This window comes from Podarcis cretensis (assembly GCF_951804945.1).
Source record: "Podarcis cretensis genome assembly, chromosome: 14".
Taxonomy (NCBI): domain Eukaryota; kingdom Metazoa; phylum Chordata; class Lepidosauria; order Squamata; family Lacertidae; genus Podarcis; species Podarcis cretensis.
The window spans coordinates 29,888,171-29,909,205 of NC_137183.1; the positions used below are offsets into that span (position 1 = coordinate 29,888,171).

The 21,035-nt window shown below is 56.2% G+C and overlaps 1 protein-coding gene across 1 annotated transcript; it reads right to left on the reverse strand.

Moving 5' to 3' along the window:
- Window positions 1-40: 40 nt before the first annotated feature.
- Window positions 41-19,607, reverse strand: FURIN (furin, paired basic amino acid cleaving enzyme). The gene is made up of 16 exons (XM_079952964.1): window positions 19,049-19,607; window positions 15,109-15,443; window positions 10,560-10,658; window positions 9,459-9,554; window positions 7,637-7,765; window positions 7,058-7,134; window positions 6,606-6,694; window positions 5,730-5,902; window positions 5,390-5,602; window positions 5,194-5,294; window positions 4,964-5,067; window positions 4,743-4,860; window positions 3,769-3,948; window positions 3,558-3,682; window positions 2,511-2,627; window positions 41-1,718 (listed from the first exon to the last, which is right to left on the reverse strand). The coding sequence occupies exons 2-16, from the start codon at window positions 15,286-15,288 to the stop codon at window positions 1,174-1,176; spliced, it is 2,346 nt and encodes a 781-aa protein (XP_079809090.1). The 5' UTR covers window positions 15,289-15,443; window positions 19,049-19,607; the 3' UTR covers window positions 41-1,173.
- Between the last annotated feature and the right edge of the window lie 1,428 nt (window positions 19,608-21,035).

Genomic DNA, 21,035 nt, shown 5'->3' on the forward strand with positions numbered 1-21,035 from the left:
ACAAAAGCTCTGTCTAGAGAACACAGCGGGACACAGCAAGTTTGCATAGTTCCAACATTTAATAAACTTTAATCTCTCTAGCGTTATATCCACATCCATTAAATTAAAAAAACAAAACAACTGGCCACAGGAATTGGCTCCTTGTTTAAATTACAAGAAATTATTTGTGCACCAAAAAAGTTATGATAGAAAACGAGTCCTGGGCAGCCCGTTCTTTCCCCTGCCCACAACTGCACAGCCTCCACCTCCGCCAGCAGCAGAGAGCAGGGAACAGACCCGGAGGGAGAGAGGCAGGCGAGGAGGGCAGTGCAGCCCCAGGACCAGCAACAGATTGTCATCAAGGAGGAAGAAGAAGAAGAGGAGGAGGGGGAACAAGGCACATGAGGAAAGATGGAAGCTCCAGTGACTTTGGGCAGATCCAGGGAGGGGCTGGGCACAGCTCAGTGGTCAAGCAGCAGCCGCCGCCCCCAGGCCCCCTCCCCGGGGCCCCAGAGGAATTCCTGCTCCGGCAGGGGGGAGGGCGGAGCCACCCGCCTTGGGTTGAAGAGACACACCCATGGCATCAATTGTCCATCTCAGCCCCAACTGTCACGGGTGGGGGGAGGGGAAGAGGAGGAGGAGCCCAGCTCACCTCCCAGTCTTCCAAGGCATGGGTAGGCAGGTGGCTGGCTGCACAAGGAAGAGGCCCCAAACGGTGGCACAAGCTCCGTGGATCAGTGGGAAGGGCACGGAACGGAGCAAGAGAGGAGGAGTCAGGCTCTTATTGCTGCTGGCAGGGCAGAAAGAAGGCGACGGAGCTGGGGGCCTGTGCCACTTTAACAACCCCCCCGCCCCACATTGGATGGGGCACTCTCAGCCATGCCCCTGCGTAGAGACAAAGGCTTGAGGGGCTTTTCCTGCCCCTCCCCAAGCAGCGAGGAAGGCAGCCCCGCACAGATGCCCCTCCAACCACAGCGGAGGCAGGCAGAGAAACTGGTTCAGTCTTTAAAAAATCACTTTGGCGAGTTAAAACCAGTGCCTAGGGTGCCTTGTCCTCCAGCAGCATCCTGGCCCACACGCAGAGTGCCTCTGTCCAAGGTCCCCACCCAGCCATGGGGGGGTGAGAGAGCAGACCGGTGTAGAGCCTCTGGCCCCTTGGTCCTGCCCCTGATGCGCCGGGGGGCTGCAGGCTCATCAAAGGGTGCTTTGGTCTCTGATGAAGGCAGTCCTCTCGCCCTCCTCCTCTTCCTCAGGCCCCTCCTGCCAGGCGTCCGAAGGCAGCCCCTTGTAGGCAATGATGCCTCCGCTCTCCAGCGAATACACCTTGACCCCGCGCAGGCACAGCCCGGAGCGCAGCTGCAGCACCAGGAAGACCAGGACGAAGACCAGGACGATGAAGGCACAGCTCAGGATGGCCACCACCACGGGCAAGCGGGAGGGGCCGCCGGCAACCTGCACGCCCTCCCTGAGGAGGGTGGGTGAGGCCCGGCTGCTCTGGGTCTGGTGGGAGCACGTCTGCTCCTGGCTGTTGTAGTGGGCGTGGGCCAGGCAGGACAGACACTGGGTGGCTTCTGGGCCCAGGCAGGTGGCGCAGGACGGGTGGCAGGGCACGCAGAGGCGGGAGCTCAGCTGGGGCTCCAGGATGTTCTCCAGAGGGGGGGCCACAGTGCCCGGCGCAAAGGCAGGGGGGCACGTTTTGAGGCAGCTCTTCTGGTGGAGGTAGAAGCCCTCTTCGCACACTGCAAGGAGAGAAGAGGCAAGAGAAGGGCTCAGGCCTCCAGGCTCTGGAAGAAAAAGCATTCAGGCAGCGCCAAGGAGCAAGGTCCGCCCCCTTACCTGTGGTGGAGAGAGGGTGTGGGGTCTCTTGTCCACACAGCCCCCTCTGTGGGGGCCCCCTTTGCCCAGGAACATGGGCAGAAGATGGCATGGTTCCCATTTGCACCAAACACATTGGACAGCTTATGAAAGCTGCCCTCTGTACGCCCAGTCACTCAGAGCAGTGCCTAGTGGGAGGAACCCTGGTGGCAACTGCAGAGGGCCTTCTTGATAGTGACACCCTCCCTGTGGAATACCTTCCTTCAGATGAGAAGGAGATAAATAATTACACAACTTTCAGAAGACACCTGAAGGCAGCCCTGTATCATGAGATTTTTAACGCTTGATGTTTTATGGTTTTAGATATGCTGTAAACCACACAGAGTGGCTGGGGAAACCCAGCCAGATGGGCGGGGTATAAATAATAATAATAAAATAATTGTTGTTGTTGTTCAGAGCAGGGCTCCAGCATAGGCTTTTTGAGTGGAGCAGGTTTGGGAGCCAGTGGAGGTGTAGTGGTTGGACTATGCCCTGGGAGACCGGGGCTCAAATCTCTGTTCAGCTGTGAAGTTCCCTGGGTGACCTTGGGCCATTCGCTGCCTCTCGACCTCCCAGGGTTGTTGTTGGAAAGGAAAGACTGTGGCGTCACCTTGAGCTCCTTGGAGAAACTGGTAGGATATGGATGCAATGAAACAAATAACTACAACAAAACTTACCCACGCAGGCCTGGCTGCTGGTCAGGGTCTTGCAGCCGCTGCTCTCAAACTGGTTGGAGAGGCTGGGGGGGTCGGTGGCCGTCCCGTACAGAACTAGAGTGAACTTGGTGAGGGTGCCTGCAGGTGGAAGGGCAGGAAGGTGTGAGGAGGAGGCAGAGCCACCCAACCTGCCCTCCTCCCACACCAGAGCCCTTCCCTGTCAGTCAAGGAGTTGTGCCTGGCATCCTCTGCTGCGCAACAGCCCCCAAGAAGGGCCTAACGCTGAAGAGCACTGGTTCCCAAACTGGGTGGTGAGATTACAGGGGGAGGGGGACGCTAAGAGGCAAGGGGGTGACTTTCAGACTCTGAAAAGCTGGTATTGCTGGATCAAGGTCATCTGTTTTGTGGAATTAAATTGAATAGTTTTAATCGGATTTTGAATAAAGGTGCAATTAATTGTTTTGAATGTTATTGTGTTATGATCTACCATTAAGGGGGTGGTGCAAACTGCTATTCTGAGTAATGCTTTTTATAGGATAAGTGGGGGGACGGGACACTGGGAATCAGCTTATGGAACCAAGTTTGTGAACCGCTGCTGTTGAGGCCACAGGTGGGGAAGGGGGCTACATTCAGGAGCTCAGCACAGCATCGCCATCCCTCCCTCCTTCTGTCCAGCCAGCAGCCTCTTAAACAGGCAGGGATGGCAGCTGGGGAAGCCCCCCCCCTTTCTGGGGTTTCTGTCACGGGGAATTAAAACAGAGCAAGAGGGAATTAAACAGCTGTTGGGGTTGGGGGGGCAGGGAGGGAGGGAGGGAATGCCCACAGCTGGGCCCAGTAAGCGGGGGGGGGGGGGGGGGAGGTCAGGCAGCGCTCCCGGGAGGGAGACCAAATTGCAGCTGATGTGACAAGGAGCAGAGGAAGCTGAGGGGGTGGAGAAATGACAGGTGGCTGTCACGGGGACTGGAGGGATTTGAGACAAGGGGTGGGGGACGCTGGATGGCTGAAATATTTTTCTTGCCACAACAAGTGGGTCTGGGTGTAGAGAAGTAGGTGCCCTTCCCCCGTTACCAAAATTGTTGGCTTCACTGGTGTTCTCAATCTCCAGCACCCACTCGCCAGTGGGGTCCTCGTCCCACGAATGCGTCGTCATGAAGGCCCAGTCATTGAAGCCATCAGCCGAGTAGTCGTGGGGCCTGGGGAGAGGACAAAAGTGAGAGGCATTGGGGGGCAGAGGCAGCTTCCCAGAAGGGAGTGGGTCCAGGGAAGGCAGGGGGCTTACCGGGCAGCCAGCAAAGTGGAGCGGGTTCCCATGGGACTGACAAGGTGGATGGCTAGGTCACCCCGGCGGTTGTAGGAGAGGGTGAGCCGGGCCTGGACGTGCTCCAGCTGCCCCACGTAGCTGGCCTTCCCCAGGCAGGCATCCACTTTCTGCCGCACCTCCAGGCGCTTCCCAATGTCCCTGCAGGAGGCAACAGGCACCCATGGTCAGGGCCGAAACAGGATGTGAAAGGAGCAAGAGCCCTGCCACTCCCCTTCCCGCAGGACCTGAGATCCCTAGCCTGGCCGGAGGAGGCTTCGCCAGCCAGCAGCAGCCTCAGAGGGCAGATTGTGCAAGGCAGAACTCTGGATAAAAAAAGGATTGCAGTGGGCAGGAATGCTGGGGCTGGCCTGCTCTAGCAAGGACCACCAACCCAGCCTCATCCCTGCTCCACCCCCCGCACCCTCTGATCCCCAGAGGTCCAGCACCACAGGACCACAAGGTGTTGTCCACCAGCAGCAAAATATCCAGAATTAGCCTGAAAAGCAAACTCCAGCCCGGTCCTTGGCACTCAGCGGTGTTTGGAGGGCAGGGCAAGAGATGGGAGCAGCCCCCGCTGCAGAAACACCCTGGAGAAAGGCAGCTCTGTCCTGTCCTTGAAAAGCCTCCTCTGTCTGGCTCATGTGGACGGACGGACACTCCCTCCCTCTCTCTCTCTCCCCAGCCGCTTCCAGCCAGTTCCAGTCCACGCCAAGGGAAGCTGCAGCCACCTCTCCTTCCCCGATTTCTAGGCCACAGCCCGTTTCAGATCAGATGCTCCTTAGGATTTCTACACATTGTCTGTGCGATGTTCAAACACAGACAACGCAATAGTCTAGTCCTCAAGGAGCCCGATGCCCCAAGCTTGTTTCACCCTCAGTAACTGGCACTCCCTCCTTCCTCAGGAGGGCCTGACCCCAAACCCACCCCCTCCCCGCTCCACTGTGGGGACGCACTTTGGCTCAGTGAGGATGTCCAGGACACACTTCCGCTGAGGCCCCACTGAGGTCCAGTTCCTGGCAAGAGTCACCATTGCGCCGGCGTCCAGGAGTCCATAGCCGTACGAGTGGCTGACTGCAAGCAGAGGGAGGAAGAAGGGTGGAAGAGAGGCTCAGGACCTGCCCCTGCACCCTGCGACCACCCCAGAGTGACATGTCCTTGGCAGGCGCCTGCTTACCTTTGCGTCCCACCCCGTTGGTGGCCCAGTCGTTGGTGTTAAGGTGGGCGGGCTTGGAGGTCTGCACAACCAGGTGCTGCATATCGCGCCAGGTCAGGTTCTTGCTGCGGAGAAGGAGCAGCCGTGTCTCACCGGAGAGGGCAAGGGTGCCAAAGCCCTCATCTCCATCAGGGACCAAAGCAGACCCACACCCCCACAAGCCCTTCTCCCCTCCCTCCCGGCCCCCTTACTTTGCTTCCAGTGCCAGGGCAATGATCCCAGCCGCCAATGGGGCAGAGGCGGAGGTGCCCGTGTGGGACTCGGTGCACTTCTGCCTCAGGTCTGTAGTCACCTGGGGAGAAGGAGGAGGCACAGGGTGATTGCCAGGTTGTGACCCAAAGCCTGCACCCAAAGCCCAACCCCCCGTCAGGCTCGATGGAGACTCACAATCTGCTTCTCGTTCTGGCTGCCGCTGCTGTAGGTGGTGGCAAGGGTAGAGGAGCAAGCCTCGCTGTACCAGGGCACGTTCCCATACTGGGTGGTGCTGCTGATCGAGAGGGTGTAGATGCTGTTGGTGTAGCCATCGCAGTTGCAGCTGTCGTGCTCGCGCCCGCCATTCCCAGAAGCCCAGACGAAGATGGAGCCCAGCCCGTTGCGGCCCTGGGGTGGGGTGGGGACCAAGTCAGGCAGAGGCAAGACTAGGGGTGGGGTGGGAGGCTTGGCAGCAGCCCAATCTCACCCCAAGGGCCACCCTTCCTCCTCCCCTGGCTGCAGACCACAGGCTCACCTGGCTAACGCCCCGGTAGAAGGCCTCTTCAGCCAAGCGGGCCGGGCCGTCCACCGTCTTGCCGTCGTCCTCAGGGCCCCAACTGGCGCTGTAGATGTGGATGTGGTTGGGGTTGAGGCCCAGGGAGCGGGCCTCCACAGCATCCGTCACCTCTCCATCCAGCATGCGGACACCTAAGACGATGGTACAGATGGACGTCACTAATGGCACTGCTCTGGTCTGCCTTGGCGGGGCCCCACCTGGAGTCCTGTGCCCACTTCTGGGCACCACAGTTTAAGGAGGGTATTGACAAGTTGGAAGAGGTACTGTAGAGGGTGACCGAGATGATCAAGGGTCTGGAAGCCAAGCCTTATGGGGAACGGTGGAAAGAGTTAGGTATGTTTTACCTGGAGAAGGGGTGATATGAGAGCCACCTTCAAATATCTGAAGGGCTGCCACATGGAGGAATGAGCAAGCTTATCCAGAGTGTAGGACCCAAACTAATGGATCCAAATGACAAGAAAGGAGACTATAAGAGCTGTTTGACAGGGGAACAACCTCCTGTTCCTTTAAAAGACATCTGAAGGCAGCCCTGTTTAGGAAGTTTTTAATATCTAATGCTGTATTGTTTTTAATACTCAATTGGGGGCCACCCAGAGTGGCTGGGGAAACTCAGCCAGATGGGTGGGGTATAAATAATAAATTTTATTATTATTATTATTATTATTATTATTATGATTATGATTATTGCTGCTTTGCAGGAGGGTTGGATTAGATGACTCACGGGGTCCCCTTCAACTCTACAATTTATGATTTTAGGGCCCCTCTGGGCAGCTAACCCAGTGTGAGAAGCTGGATGAGGAGCAGAGCCCAAGGCGGAGACGATGCCCTCCTCACCTCCGATCTTGGCGTTGTAAGCAACACCTACACCACAGATGCCATTGTTTGCCACAGCAGCTACTTCGCCTGCACACCGAGTACCATGCCTGTAAGAAGGAGAGAGGGGGGTCTGACTTGAGCTGTGTGGGGAGGGACTGGCGGCCATACATTAGAACAGGGAGAAAACAGGGAGCAGGGGAAGAGCAAACCTGCCCCAAACTTCTCTCCCTCTCAGTGCAGCCTGAACAGTCAGGGTTCAAATGGGCAAAGGTGGGGAGGGGGACAGAGGGGGGAAGTGCAGCATTCCCAGGGGGTAGGAAGCTCCATCCACTTTTCCTTCTACACAGCGCCGTTCCCAGCCCACATGTCCCCAGCGACTGAGCTTCCAGGACTGAGCAGAATGGGTGTTCCTCTTTCCCTACCCAATATCTCCCATCCCTGTCCAACCTCTCTCTGGAAAGGCTCCCCACCTATTGTCATTCATTTGGGTGTAACGCGGCTGAGGGTCTGAATCCTGATCGTTCACATCAAAGCTGGCGGCAGGATCCTGAAGGAAGAAAGAATTACAGTATTGTAGAGTTGGGAGGGATCCAGGGGGATCCCTCTAGTCCAAATACCTGCAAAGCAGGAATTACAACGAAAGAGCCCAGGATCACCTCTTTCCCCGCTGGAATTGGCCTCCCCACAATCACATTTTCTGCACCAGCAGTAAACTCCCAGTTCCAAAAGCTCCAGTTGTGACCCCAAAGAGTCCAGAAAGGACCACTGTTCCATGTGTGATGCAAAGCGGTTGCTGCGGGTGGCCACAACCAGAGGCTGAATTTGCTTGAGCTTATTCCGTCAGAGTATTGCTCATAGGCAGGGCTTGATGGGGCTCAGAAGGACTCTGGGATTTTGTTACTGCTACAAAGCTTTCCTCAGCTTGCGTGCAAAAGTGGCCTCAGCTTGGGTGGGAGGGGGGTTGTCTCACGAAAACTCGTGGCCCCTTCTACCAGCCCTGCAAAGTGGGCACGGCATGTGCCAAGGGAGCCCGCTCACATCCCACTCACGTAGTTGGCCTCCAGATCCGGGTGGTTCTTCTCAATGCCGTCGTCCAAGATGGAGATCACGATGCCACGCCCCGTGTAGCCCTGCTGCCAGGCCTCCCGCACATTCAGGTCTCGCTGGTTCCCATTGGACTGGAGGGCGAAGGGAGAAAAGTGGGGGGAGCAGAAGGCCAGTCAGCACAGATAGTAGGGCAACTCTAAAGGCTACGGAGCTGAGACAGTGTTTCGTCACATGGGGGGTGGGGTGGAGGAAACCATCTCTAACTAGACCCCAGATGCCTGGCTCACAGAATCATAGAACTGCAGAGTTGGAAAGGACTCCAAGGGTCATCTAGTCCAACCCCTTGCCATGCAGGAACTACAGCTAAGTCTTTAAGGAAGATCCTGTAGCTGAGAATTGGGGAATGCTGGCTGCTGCTCCTTTCACTACCCCCTCCCGTTTCTTGGAAAGTGGCAGGATCAAGCCCCACATATTCATTGGGGCAGAAGAATGCCAGCTCCAGCCTCTTGGCCCTACTATTCTATGCTAAGCAAAGAGGATTCTACAGTGGGGAGGAGGGGTGGGGGAGAATCAGCAACACTGCAGCAACACCTCCTTCAACACCTGACAAGTCCCCAGTTGGAAATGGACCGTGCAAGACTCCTAGCTTTGGGGGAGAACCACTGGCACAAAGAGAACGTGCTGGGAGAGAGCCTTCTCTGTGGTGTCCCCTAAAAGCTGTGGAACTCTCTCCACAAAGAGGTGCACCTGGCACCTTCATTGCACAGCTTCTGAAGAATGCCGAAGACATTCCTCTGGCTTCTGACACTTATGGTGGGAAGTTGTTTTAAATTATTTGTAATGCAGGCAACTCCCAATTTACGTGGGGATTATGTTCCGAGGCACTGCCCGCATCAGTGAAATCACATAAACTTGAAACACCATTGGAAATGTCTGCAACCCCCCTCTAAACCAGTGTTTCCCACACTTGGATCTCCATCTGTTTTTGGACTACAACTCTCATCATCCCTAGCTAGCAAGGCCAGTGGTTAGGGATGATGGGAATTGTAGTCTGAAAAAACAGTTGGAGACCCAAGTTTGGGAAACACTGCTTTAAATCTATGGAAACCCTTGAAAAACCAGCACCACTTACCAGACCACCAAAGTCCACCACAATCACTCCCTCCAAACCTTTCTCAAATTCAAACCCTCCACAGGCCTCAAAGGTCAGTGCAAAGGCTTGTGGGATTGCACTTGCAAAGGCTTGTGGGATTCCTGGGCACTGTTTCTGGGCTCTCTCAGGGCCCATTTTTGCTGTTTTAAAAGTCACTTCCAGGTTTGGTGCAATGCATGCATGTGCAGTCCTGCTGAACACATGTAAATTGAGAGTTGCCTGAATTGTTTTTAATGCTATGACCTGCCCTGGGACCTTAGGGTGAAGAGCAGGTAATATATAAATTAGCAACAACAACAGCAATGATGTTGCCCCATTCCTTAGGACAGGATCCGGATGGTGCCCCTCAGTGGCCTCTGGGACTTCCTGGCAGTCCAAGGGCTGGGGCAGATTCTGTTCCGGGGCGGTGGCAGCTCCTGTGAGCTCAGTCATGGAGGGGGCTTTGTTCCCTGGCTGCCACTAATCCTCCAGGCAGGGAGGGAGGGAGGGAGGGAGGGAGGGAGTGATTAACTCTGTGGGAGGGGATTAGCAGTCACATCAGGGCGCCCTTGCCCAACCACCATGTGGGTGGAAGGGCATGGCTGGCAGCAGCCCTGGGGAGGGCAGAATCCAGTGCCTGTTGCCTGGTGGCTTCTGCTTCCCTTCATCATCACGCCCCCCCTCCCACTTACCAGGTACCACTGCTGAGGAAACTTGGGGTCTGAGGGCTCCAGGAAGGTGTCCCGCTTTGTCCGGCGCTTGGACACCTGCTGCTCCAGCCAGTGCACCTGAGGAGGCAAAAGGCAGAAAAGGCACTGAAGGGCAGCCTCCCAAGTGCACCCCTGGGTGTGAGGAGCAACCAGGTCCCCATGGAGGTGGCTGGTAGGGGCACAGTTGCTGGCAAGAATGACAGGATGCTTTGCGGAAAGATCTTGGCACCCGCAGGGGTGCAGCTCAGTTCAGCCATGCACAAAGTGGACTCTCGAACCCCACAACGCCCAGGAGGACCAGGGTCAGTCAGGCCAGGAACATCCTTGGCCAAATGTGGAGGGGACCCATCTCTTCCCCTATTGCCACCCATAGGGAGACCAGAAGGACTCAGGCAGCCACCAAAATGCCTGGCAGGGTGGGCTCCACCCTCTCATCTCTTTCTTGGACCATGTCAAGCCAGTGGCCCACCTAGCTCTGTGACGTCTGCACTAAGTGGCAGCAAGGTAGTGCCATTGCAGTTATTGCAGTGTCAGGCTAGGATTCAGTTCACATCCCCAGGCATGAGGCTCACTGGCTGGCCTTGGGCCAGTTGCTGTATTGCCCAGCCTGCCTCCCAGGATTGTTGTGAAGGTGATGTGGCCGGAGACACCCTGGAGGAAGGGAAGGGTAATGAAGAGCCAGAATTGCAGGGGAGGAGGCGGCCCAGACAGGCTGCTAATCCTCTGGGCTTTCTTCTGCAGCCCAAAATGGAACCAGGATATCAGGCCCATCTGGTTTAAAACCAGCCTGATTAGACACCCTCCACAGCCTATCCCAGAACCGGCCCCAGGCCATGTGCAGAGCACAAAAGTGCCCAGTCGAGGCAAGCTGGAGGCAGAAAGCCCCTCTGCTCTCTCCACCGTGGGAGCTCAGCCAAAAGCTTCAAGCAGGAGCCAACCCCAGCTGTCTCCAGGAGAAGTGGGCGCCAAAGCCCTACAGCGCATCAGACCTGCATTGAACAGAACGAGGGCTTTTGTGCTCTGTAGCACCCCCATGGTGACTGCCTCTCACTTGGAACAGGTTCCCTACTTCTGTGGACTCACCTGTGGCTCTCTGCCCAGATAGCTGTGGTGGGACCGGTGTGGGGAGAGGGAACGCTTGGCCACCCCTCGGTGATGGAAGTGGTAATAGTCTCCAACGATCTAGGGTGGGGGAGAAAGGAGGAATGAATGAGACAAAAAAATCTCCCATGTGTCGGTCCAAGCAGGGCAGCCCGTGATAGCACAAGGCAGAGGTCCCATCCAGAGAAGGCTCCCCATGGGCCAGTATAGCCCCACATGCTGGCACCCAGTTACATGGAAGGGAGGGAGGAGAGGCCAAATCCAGGAGCTCCTCTCCCCACCGCTCATCCCCATGAGGGCCACCAGCTGGCTCCTGCTCCTTCCCCACATGCTGCCTGCAGGGCCTGGCTAAGATGCTAAGAAGATTCTGATGTAAATCTCTAATCTTTAAACAAACCCCTCAAAAGAAGGGCAGGGCGAGAGCAGCAGCTCCTCAAGTGACCTCATGGCGCTGGGCCCAAGTGGCAGAGCGGAGGAGGAAGGAGAAGGGCAGCTTGCTGGCCTCCCTAGAGATGGCACGGGGGGGGGGGGAGAGCTATGCCAAGCGGACACTTGAGGGACCCCCACCTAAGCCTTGCCAGCGACGGGCTCCTACTCCCTTCCAGCGTCCAGTGTGCAGCCTCCCAGGCGACAATTTCTGAATGTCCCCTCTCATTTTCCGCACCCGCACTCTTAGCAGAGCACAGCCCACCACTGAAGGCAAAGGCAGGAGGATAGGGTATGCCGGCAGGTCAAAAGGGTTGCCCTCTGCGAAGAGGAAGCTCAAGGGAAGGAAGGAAGCAGGCATGGAGGTCCCACAGCAGTTGTGGTTGACCCCTCTTGCCCTATTCTCTTCTTGGTTGCAAGGCTCACAGGGGAAGTCCCTTTTAGCCTAGCCAACCTCACAAGGTTGCTGTGAGGATGAAAAGAGGGAACTCCACAACCACCGTGGAATTGTCTCTGCTTGGAGAAAGACGGGTACAGGAGTATTTATCAGCGTCCACAGCCCAATAGCAGCCCCTGGCCCAGCAGACCCCTTCACCAGAGGCTCCTCCCAGGAGACTTTCAGCCTGTACATTCCAGGGGCTGAAGCCTCCACTCCTAACGCTCAACCTCAAAAAAAAAGGGGTCGTGCAATTCCCCCCTCCCCAGAAGACAGCTGAAGAGAATTGCAGGGCATTTTGCCATAGAAACAAGGGCTTAAGTGTAAGGGGACACCAGCTCCTGCCCCCAGAATTGGCACTGTGCCAGCGGTGGGGGCAATTCGCAGACAGAGCGTCACTGCCAGGCAGAGAGGAGAGGGAGGTGCCCCACCCTGGTGGGCTCCAGCCTAAGCAAGGAGAGGCTCTTCTGGTCCCCCTGCCCCTTGCTGAATGCAGCACAAGCCCTCAACTGGGCAGCCGGGGCCGGCCCCAGGTCTTCAAGGAAGGGACTCCCCTCTTCCCAGGTCCCTTTGCCTTCTTCCTGGGAGTGCCTCAGAACCCCGAGCTAGTTGTTGCCTGCCCCACGCCTGGCTGTGCACCAGGCCCTGGCTCCCTGCCCTATTTTCCCCAAAACAAACAGGATTCCCCTTCGCAGGGCCTCTTGCCTTGGCTGCTGCCCGCAGGTGCCAGCACCACAAACCTGATCAGCCTGCCCTAGGAAGGAGCCAGGAGCCACAACGGGCACTTAGGGGGTACAGCAGCACAGGCCAGGGCAGGAAGGAAGAAGCATGACCCACAGAGGACTGACACCCCACTCCTCAGCTCCAGTCCTGGACCTTAGGCTGTGCAGGACTGAACCCTGGTCCATTCCAGTTGTGCCAGGGGAAAAACATTCCTCACAGATGAACAAAAGGAATTTCACTGAGCAGCTTCTTTCCTGCCTCCGGAATCAAAGGCCCAGTGGCAGAGAAAGCCCACTTCTGCATAACTGCCTCCTCCACGTGCCCCCTGCCCCAGGGGTCTTGGGTCTTCTGCAGAGTATTCTACCCCTCCACCCCAGCCCAACTGAGCCTGAGCACCAGGCTGCTGCACAGCACCTCCCCTCACTGGGCTCACAGGATCTGACCAGGACTGGAAGGGTAGGATGCTCTGGAGAAGCTCAGCACCCAGAACGGAAGGCTCTGTTGCCATGTCGTACGCCAGAACCCACATCCAGCTCCAAGGGATAGTTTAACGCCCAGAAATTGCAGCAGGGAGAGGTTGCTCCCTCATGTGCAAGGCCAGAACGCCTGGCTCTCATCGCCTGGGCGGTGGAGGCCTTGAGTTGGTGAGGGAGGAAGCAGTGAAGGGGCGATTGCAACCAGGAGCTGGCAAATGGCAAGCAGCCTGGATTGATCCTCATGCGAAGAAGAAGACCAAAGTGTGATAGAAGTTTATAAAAATTATGCATAGCGTGGGGAAAAGTGGGTAGAGCAAGTTTTGCTCCCTTCTCAACACTAGAACTGATGCATGGACATCCAATAAAGCTGACTATTGGAAGGTTCAAGACTGATAAAGTCATTATTCACGAAATTTAACTATGGAACTCATGCCCACAAGAGGCAGTGATGGCCATCAACTTGGATGGCTTTAAAAGAGGATTGAACAAATTCAGGGAGGAGAGGGCAATCAATGACTACTAGCCAGGATGGCTATGCTCTGCCTCCACAGTTGGAAACCACAGGAGGAGAGCGTTGCCCTTGTGCTCAGGTCCCGCTTGCAAGTTTCCCAGAAGGGGCACCTGATTGCAGGACATTCACTGTTCACTGCGAGAACAGAAAACTGAAATAGATGGGCCCCATTTGGCTTGATCCAGCAGGTTGTTCTTACGTTCTTAGCTCCAAAGAAACAGCTTGTTTTGTCCCCCGAAGATGCTCTAGCAGGCCAAGCCCCCGTCCTGCCCCCCAACCAAGCTTCACTCTGGAGTCAGGACTCATCAAGGCTGTGCCATGTTTTCTAGGCACAGGTCCACACTTTCTAGGTCCATGTGGTTTTTTGAGTGTGTTTCACCGCTTCCCCTGGGAAAACCCACTGTTTACTGTTGAATTGGAACAAATGGTAATCAGTTTTTCCACGGATTCCCTTTTGCTCCAATTCAGCGGTTTTTCCAAGGGTAGCGGCAACACATATATATATATAAAATCACTTGGACACGGACCTAGAAAGTGCAGGCCTGTGGCAGGAAAGAGTGGTGCAGAAGGAAGTCTGGGTGAGCCCTAAAGCAGCTGGTGAGCTCAGCAAGTGGGAAGCCTCTGGGCCTCTCTCTAAGGCGGCCATATGACCAAGAGAGGAAGTGGGAATGGGGTACTGTACCTCCCCGTCAACATGCCAAGTGCTTTCAACAGAGCCAGCCCCAAAAGAACTGGACTCCCTCATCTCCCCCTGGAGCAAGAGATCCAATCCATCCTGAGTGCCAGCCCCACCCTGCAGTCAGCCCTGCCTTAGGTGGGCTTCAGTGAAGCTCATCAGCCCCGTTCAATCTCATATGCTTTGTCAATGCTGGTCAATGCCACGTCTTCCCACTCCAGTCAAGGGTGAAATGATTCAAGAGTTGCAGGGCAGCAAACAGCGTGGCATGAAATCCCACCGGATGAGAACAAGGGCTGGCCTCAAGGTAGGCAAACAGCCCCAGGGCACACAGTGTCCCATCCCACATGCAGGTGAAGTGCAAACAGCCTCAGGGGGCAGGCTGTGCTTTTGACCTTTCCAAATCTGCCCAGAAGATGATGCAACTGGCAACTCCATGCCTGATGCCAAGCAAAGCTTGCATTAGTCGTGCGTCAACACAGGGCAGCTGGGCCCACCACCACCTCCAAGATATGAGGCTCCTGGGGCAAAGAGAGCCAACCAGCCACCCGCAAAAAGTCGCTTTCCAAGAGGCAGCAACAAATGCCCTTTTGTAAGGTGCACAAGCGTCACCTTTCCACCTGTAGGGAGTTTAACTGAATCACATTCAACCAGAAAGGACAAGGAAAAAGGTAGAGCAGCCTGCTGCCACTGGAGCCACATTCCACCTTCAGCACATCAAGCAACACCTCCCACCCACCACAGCCAGCCCCACTGCAGAGCACATGAAAATATTCTGCCAAAGGCCTACAAAAAACTCAATGCAACTCCTGAAAGCAAACTGAGCTAGAGGTTGTAGGAGAAGGAAAACCAATCATATGACACCATAGTTGCTGGCCAATCCCACCTGGGCAAACATTGGTTCCTCATCCCAATCTCAGCTAGCTCTGAACACCCAACAGACTTTCCCAGGTGGAGTTTCCAGCTCGCCCACCACAGCCAAACACCCTGCCTCTATTGTTAGCACCTCCCAGTGCCTCCATGCATGGAAAAGAGTCCCTTCCCCAGACCCCCGCAACGAGGAGAGCAGCAGGTGTGCCTCAAACCCAGCAAGGCTCTTGGCTTCAGCATGTTTCATGGCTTAAATATCTCCCTTCTAAAGGCAGCAGCACCACACCTGGCCTTTTTCTTTACTCCTTCCAAGCCCTGCATCAAGGGCTGCTCCCTCCCTCCCTTAACCCATTTCAGCTTCCCTTCAGGTTTGGGGTTGCACTAGCTCCAGGGAGACTCCAGGCATCACTCACCGGGCCCATGTTGAGGAATCCATGCTTCTTGGCCAGCCGCTCTGCTTCCTGTGGCCCAGCAGGGACTAGGACGGCCCAGGTGTTGGTGTAGACGTGCTGGCCAAGCACTTCTCTGGCCAGGAGAGCTAGGGCCCCAATCAGAGTCCACAACAACAGCAGCCAGGGTGGCCTCAGATCCATGAAAGCCGGGAAAGGGGGGAGCCCAGGGAGCACCTCAAAGCAGGCCCTCACTCTGCCGCCCAGCGAGGCCCCAGTCAGTCCGAGGCAGCATCAGGGCTAGTGGTCAGGAGAGGGAGAGCAGGAGGCAAACCTCGAAGGTGTCACCTGTGCAGCACCTGGGGAGAGAAAAGGAGAGATTCAGATCCTGGAGAGAGACTAGCAAAAGGCCAGGATGGTGATGAGGAGCCACACACAGACCTGCTCATGGGCACCTCAGCACAGGCTTGATGTGCCACCACCCCAAAGGTCTGTCCCACACCCCAGGATGCAGAGAAGTGTGGCAAGTAAGCTGTTCCTGCACCCAGCATGCTGAGACCCTTTCCCAGAGCTCTTTGCCCCCCAATGGCCATCAGGTGTCTCCTCCTCGTCCTCTCCCTTAACCCTGCCCCGGAAAAGGGCCCTGCTCCCAAGAGCTGAAGAGGCTGCTTGTTCAGGAGGGGCGGGGAACGTCCAGGGCTCTTTTGGCCAGACAGGCACTCATCCACTTGGGTGGCCTAGCAGGGCTGAAAACTCCAGCGGGAGGCTCCTGGGCCAGGCTGGCCCCGGGGGCAAGCTGACAAAAAGAGCTCTCTACCTACTTCACAGGCCTTGAGTGAAGAGAGAGGCTGGGCTGCAGCTGAACTACCTCCGAGTGACCCGAGGAAGCCATGCTTGGCTCAAAAGACGTTTTAGGGAAAGTTTCAAGGCCGGGAGGCTCTGACTCGGGTTCTTGAAAAGCCAAGAAGGGATCAGCCCCCCACACCCATTGCTGAGGCAGCTTAACCCTCCTCTAATCAGAGGCTCTGGAATTCTATGAGGGGGCGAAGAATGTGCAATTAGACTTTGGCAAACTGTATTTGCATATGGTTATCGGCAACTGTGAACTGTCCTGGGATGATTATTTTTAATTGAAGGGGTATGAAATATCTTAAGCAGATACTTCCAGAATGTGGAAATTTGCAGTTCCGTATTTCCCACACTTCTTTGGAAAGCTACTGACAAGGCAGAGGTGGGGCTTATGGAGACACAAGATAAACAGGGGTCAACAAGTCTGCAGAGATGGGCAGGAACCAACAACACCCACAAATTACCTCCTCAGAATCCCTCCTGCAACACTTGGGGAAACTCAAAGCTCTATCTGGCCCTGAGCTGTCACCCCAGTTCCACCTCCCTATGCTGCTCTGTCAACCTTCTGCACCAAGGCAGGCAGAACGCAAACTGCTCCACTCACCTCCCAGGGACACAGAAAGCAGGGGAATATCAAAAAGGCACACTTGATAGAGGGTAGGTGGGTGGAAGAACAAGAACCTGGGACTCAGGACCACTGTGAGGCCAACTATGTAGCAGACAGAGACTACAAAGCACTCCATTGTTGGCTTAGCAATAAGGAACTTAGACTTTGGAACAGAACCTGAAGGATCATTTGCTCTCTGCAAGGCCAGAGTCTCCTCTCTTCCATGTCACCCAAACCCTCATGCCAACAACACATGACCAGAAGTGACCCAAGGTGGGACGGATCAGAGGTGAGCTTCCGTACTACCAGTTATGAAGCTGCTGCTGCTGCCACCACCACCAGAGTCAAGCCTTTGGTCCGCCTAGCTCAATATGGCTTCCTCCAATGGGCAGGGTCTCAAGCACAGAGGACAGTCTTTCCCAACAGCACTGGCCACCTGCTCCTGCTCCTTGGAGATGCTGCTGGGAACTGAACCCAGGAGATTCTGCAGGCACAGCAGCTGGTCTGCCCCTGAAGCAGAATCCAGTCCTCTGAGATCACGGTCTCCAGCAGGCTTGGCCGCTCCCCGCAGATGGCAACCAGTTCCTAACACATACACCCTGTGCCATCAGCTGTGCTCCTGGGTCCTTTATGACCTGGCCCTTCTAGGTCGGTCTGTGGCCAGGGCTGCTCTAAAATCCTGACAATAAAACTTGTTCATTGAGACAATGCTGCAAAACGAGGGGCCCTCAAGACACTGCTTAACAACTCCCATATGGCTAAGAGGAGGGACACAGATGTTGCCCCCCATGCCTCGCTCTATGGGAACAAGCTTATTCCTTTAACTGAGGGGCCCAGAGGGATAGGGGAACAGAAGCAGCTCCTGTGGTTCAATGCCAGGAAGTTTTGAAATGCCATAAAGAGGAGAGGGAGTGGCAGCTGCATGCCAGGCCAGGCAGGAGGAGATGGAAGAGTCTGTCTGAATGGAAAACCAGAGGAGTTTCCATCCCCAGGCAACAAGGCAGCAGAAGAGTGTCTCTTACAGCAGGAAGGGAAGTGAGTTAACCCTTAGAGGTATGCAAACCCAAACTCATGACACACCACAAAAGCCTCATCTTCTTTGGTGATCCCTTGTAGCCGAGTAAAATTGTCTTCCATGAAAATGGTCTTAACAAGGAGTCTGTAAGTGGCTGTGGAGGCCAAAGCCTCATACATGACCCAGAGAGAAAGTGGCTTAGGAACTTTCATCCTGTGACCTCTTTGGGCACAGCACCAAGCTGGGCAGAAAACCAGAGGCCCAACGACCACATTATGTCCACAAGCAGCTGAAGAAAGAGCACAGAGAACGGTTGACATCTTCCCTCCAGAGCCAGTTGGAGAGCTTCCCCAGGCAGACTCAGGTACACCTGGCTAAATCCCTCCCACTCCCGCCTCAGCCTCCAGCACACTCGGATTCCCCTGAAGACACAGACCCACACACACACCAGCTTGCCCCACATGAGCCTAGGCACATGAAGAGGCCACCTGTGCCCCGGGAACATCCGCTGAGCCTTCTAGCCCCAGGGAGACTGCAAGCAGGCAGAATCCAGGCGCTCTTGCGACAGCACACCTACAGAGGGAAGGGCTGGGGAAAAGAGCACCCAGAAGTGGCAGGGCTATGACAGCATCGACTCATTTCCTTAGAAGCGGGAGGACAGTGCAGCTGGACAGAAAGCAGTCAGCCTCGCCAGCTCAGCCGGCAGTTGCCATCCCCACCTTCCCGGTGGAAGCTAAGGGGTGGCCTTGTATCCCCCCCCCCTCCTACCCTAGGACAACTCCAGAGTAGCCAGGTCCCCCGTATGGTACCCCAAGATATTGGCAACCCACTTCTCTCTGCTTATTAAATGGGGGTCCAATCCGGGGGACCCTCTCCCCTGTTTCATAGGGGGCGGGGAAGTGGTCCGGGGGAACTTTCTCGGAGCAGCCGGGCCGTCGCTTCCGTCGGGAAGGCCACGTCCACGCCGCCTTCTGCCTGGCCCCCCAGCGCAGCGCAGCTGGCCGCCCAGGCTCGTCTGGCAGGCAGGGTGACTCACGCCTCCCCTCGCCGCGGTTAAAGACGGAAAGCCGGAGGAGACGGCGAGGGAGGAAAACAAGCCACGCCAAAGAGGGGAGGTTGCCCTTGGGGGTTCCTGCCGCCGACAGGCCCGGCTGAAGACGGCCTCGGGAATGTGCCATGCCCCGAGTGGGCATTGCTCGGGAAGGCCGGCAAGGGCCAGGCGCCACCTGCGCCGCCTCCCGGGGACCTCAGACTACTCGGCTTCAAGCGTCACGGCCGCGCCGTCGGGAAAGACCTGGCCGAGCCCTTCTCCAGTCAGGGCCGTCGGGGAAGCTTCCCTCGGGAAGGGCCCAGGCGGGTCGAGCGAGAAAAACCCCGTCCCGTCGCCTCCAGGGGGACGGGCAGCAGCAGCAACAGGGCGGACGAACCGACTGCTAGATAGCTCGCTCCCCCCCCCCCCCGGCCCCTGCCCGAAACACCGGCCGCTGCCTTACCGGGCCGCCGCCGGCTGCTCCTCTCCTCCGAAGGGCTCCTGCGTCTGGCAGCGCCCGCCCGCCCCGTCTGGCCCCTTTATGGGCGGCGGCAGGAGCAGCGTCACCTAGACGGGAGGGAAGGACCGGGAAGCCCAGCCCGGAGGAGCCCCCGCCCCGCGGGCAGCAGCAGGAGGCGGAGGCGCAGCGCTTGTTTACTCCCAGGAACCGCCGGACGGACCGGAGAGGGGGCGGCCCTCTACGGCTCCTCCTCCCGACGAGGGGCACCGAGAGCGCAGGCGAAAAGGCAGGCAGGGAAGCGGGCGGGCGCCCCCGGATGCCGTCACTCCCGACTGCAGCAGCGAGCAGGAGAGGCGGGCCTTCTTTGGGCCCCCTGCCCGCTTGCCCGAAAGGAGGAAGCGCCCCCCGGGCGGGCGAGCAGAGAAAAGGAACCTGGAAGCGCCTTTGGGCCGCCCCATCTGTCAGCAGCCACGGCAGTTCCAAGGCCGGCCCTTCGCCTGTGCCAAGGCTGCGGCTCTTCGCCTTGCTTGGCCTGGCCTGACCGCGGCTCCCGGGCTTGGCCCGAGCGCTTCCCGTGCATGAAGCGAGTGAGCGGTCCTCTCCGGAGCGCTGAGCAGCTGGCCTCCCGAGCAGGTCACCGGAATCCTGCGCAGCAGCAGAAGCAGCGCCGGCCTCGGCCGCCGATTTTGTGTGCCCTGCGAGGGCAGTTGTTTGTTACTTTTATGCTTTTACTGCCAGGGAGATGACGAAGTGCTTGTGCCAAAACAACTTAGCTGCCCTGGGCTCGCTTATCCCCCCAGAAACGTCAGACGAGCCCTGCTGTGAAAGATCAGACCCGCATCTAGCCCAGCAGGTGAACCTTATTTCCTTTCCCTCCCTTGGCAGGTAGCTGCCCGTTCCTTCCCCATCCGGTCCCCTGTGGTTCGTCTTCCTTCAACCAGAAATCAGACGGGTGGGACGGGGAAGCTCAATTGCACTTCTCATGCCTCCACCTTTTTGTTAACTTTCAGACCTCCGTGGGTTTTCTAGTTTGAAGTGGCAACAGTTAATTTGTGCCTAGTTGGCACTTCTAGAGCTGCCAGCACGAGGGAGCCCCCCTTGTTATGGCCGCCCCCCACGGGCAGGCGAGCAGAGAGATGCTCCAGAGATGCTGGAGGGTGGTGGTCTCATCAGGCACCCCCTCACATACAGCGTTTGTGGCCTAAAATGTGATGTCCAGAAGCAAAGCACAGAGTTCTAAGCGGAAAGTGGCACAGAGCAGAGAGCTGGTTTCTGCTGGGAGTCAGTGCTAGTCCTGTTGTGCTCAAAGGAAGGGGGCCAAAGGCTCCTAGCCCCCCTCCTTTGCAAAGCTGGCAGGCCTGAGAAAATGAAGGTGGCTGCAGTCCTAGGCTTAGTTTATGTCCATAATTTATATCCTGCATCTTCAGCGTTCCTAGAATTCTAAGGGACTAGTAAGAATCAAAAAGCACAATTTAAATAAAACATTAGAAAGTAAAACACCAAAATAATTCAACAAACTGAAAAAGCAACTGTCAGTTTAAATAAATGATAAAATCAAACACTTCTGCCACCTCCAATATGCCAGCTCAAATGAGAATCAAATCCTATCAGTGTTCTTAACTGGAGTTGTGATGTTGTGTTGGTTGATCTGCTGTATGTACTGTATTTTGCATTTGTTGCACCATGCTTTTACAATATATGTTAATGTTGTAGCAGTCTAGGAAAACCAACATGCTTTTGCCAGTTACAGATAGGTAGCCGTGTTGGTCTGCCATAGTCAAAACAAAATAAAAAAATTCCTTCCAGTAGCACCTTAAAGACCAACTAAGTTAGTTCTTGGTATGAGCTTTCGTGTGCATGCACACTTCTTCAGATACACAGAAACAGAAGTCACCAGACCCTTCTATATAGTGAGAAGGTGGGGAGGGGTATTACGTTAAGAGTCGTCAACAGGCTCATCACAGCTATCTGCCAATCACCCAATCCCACC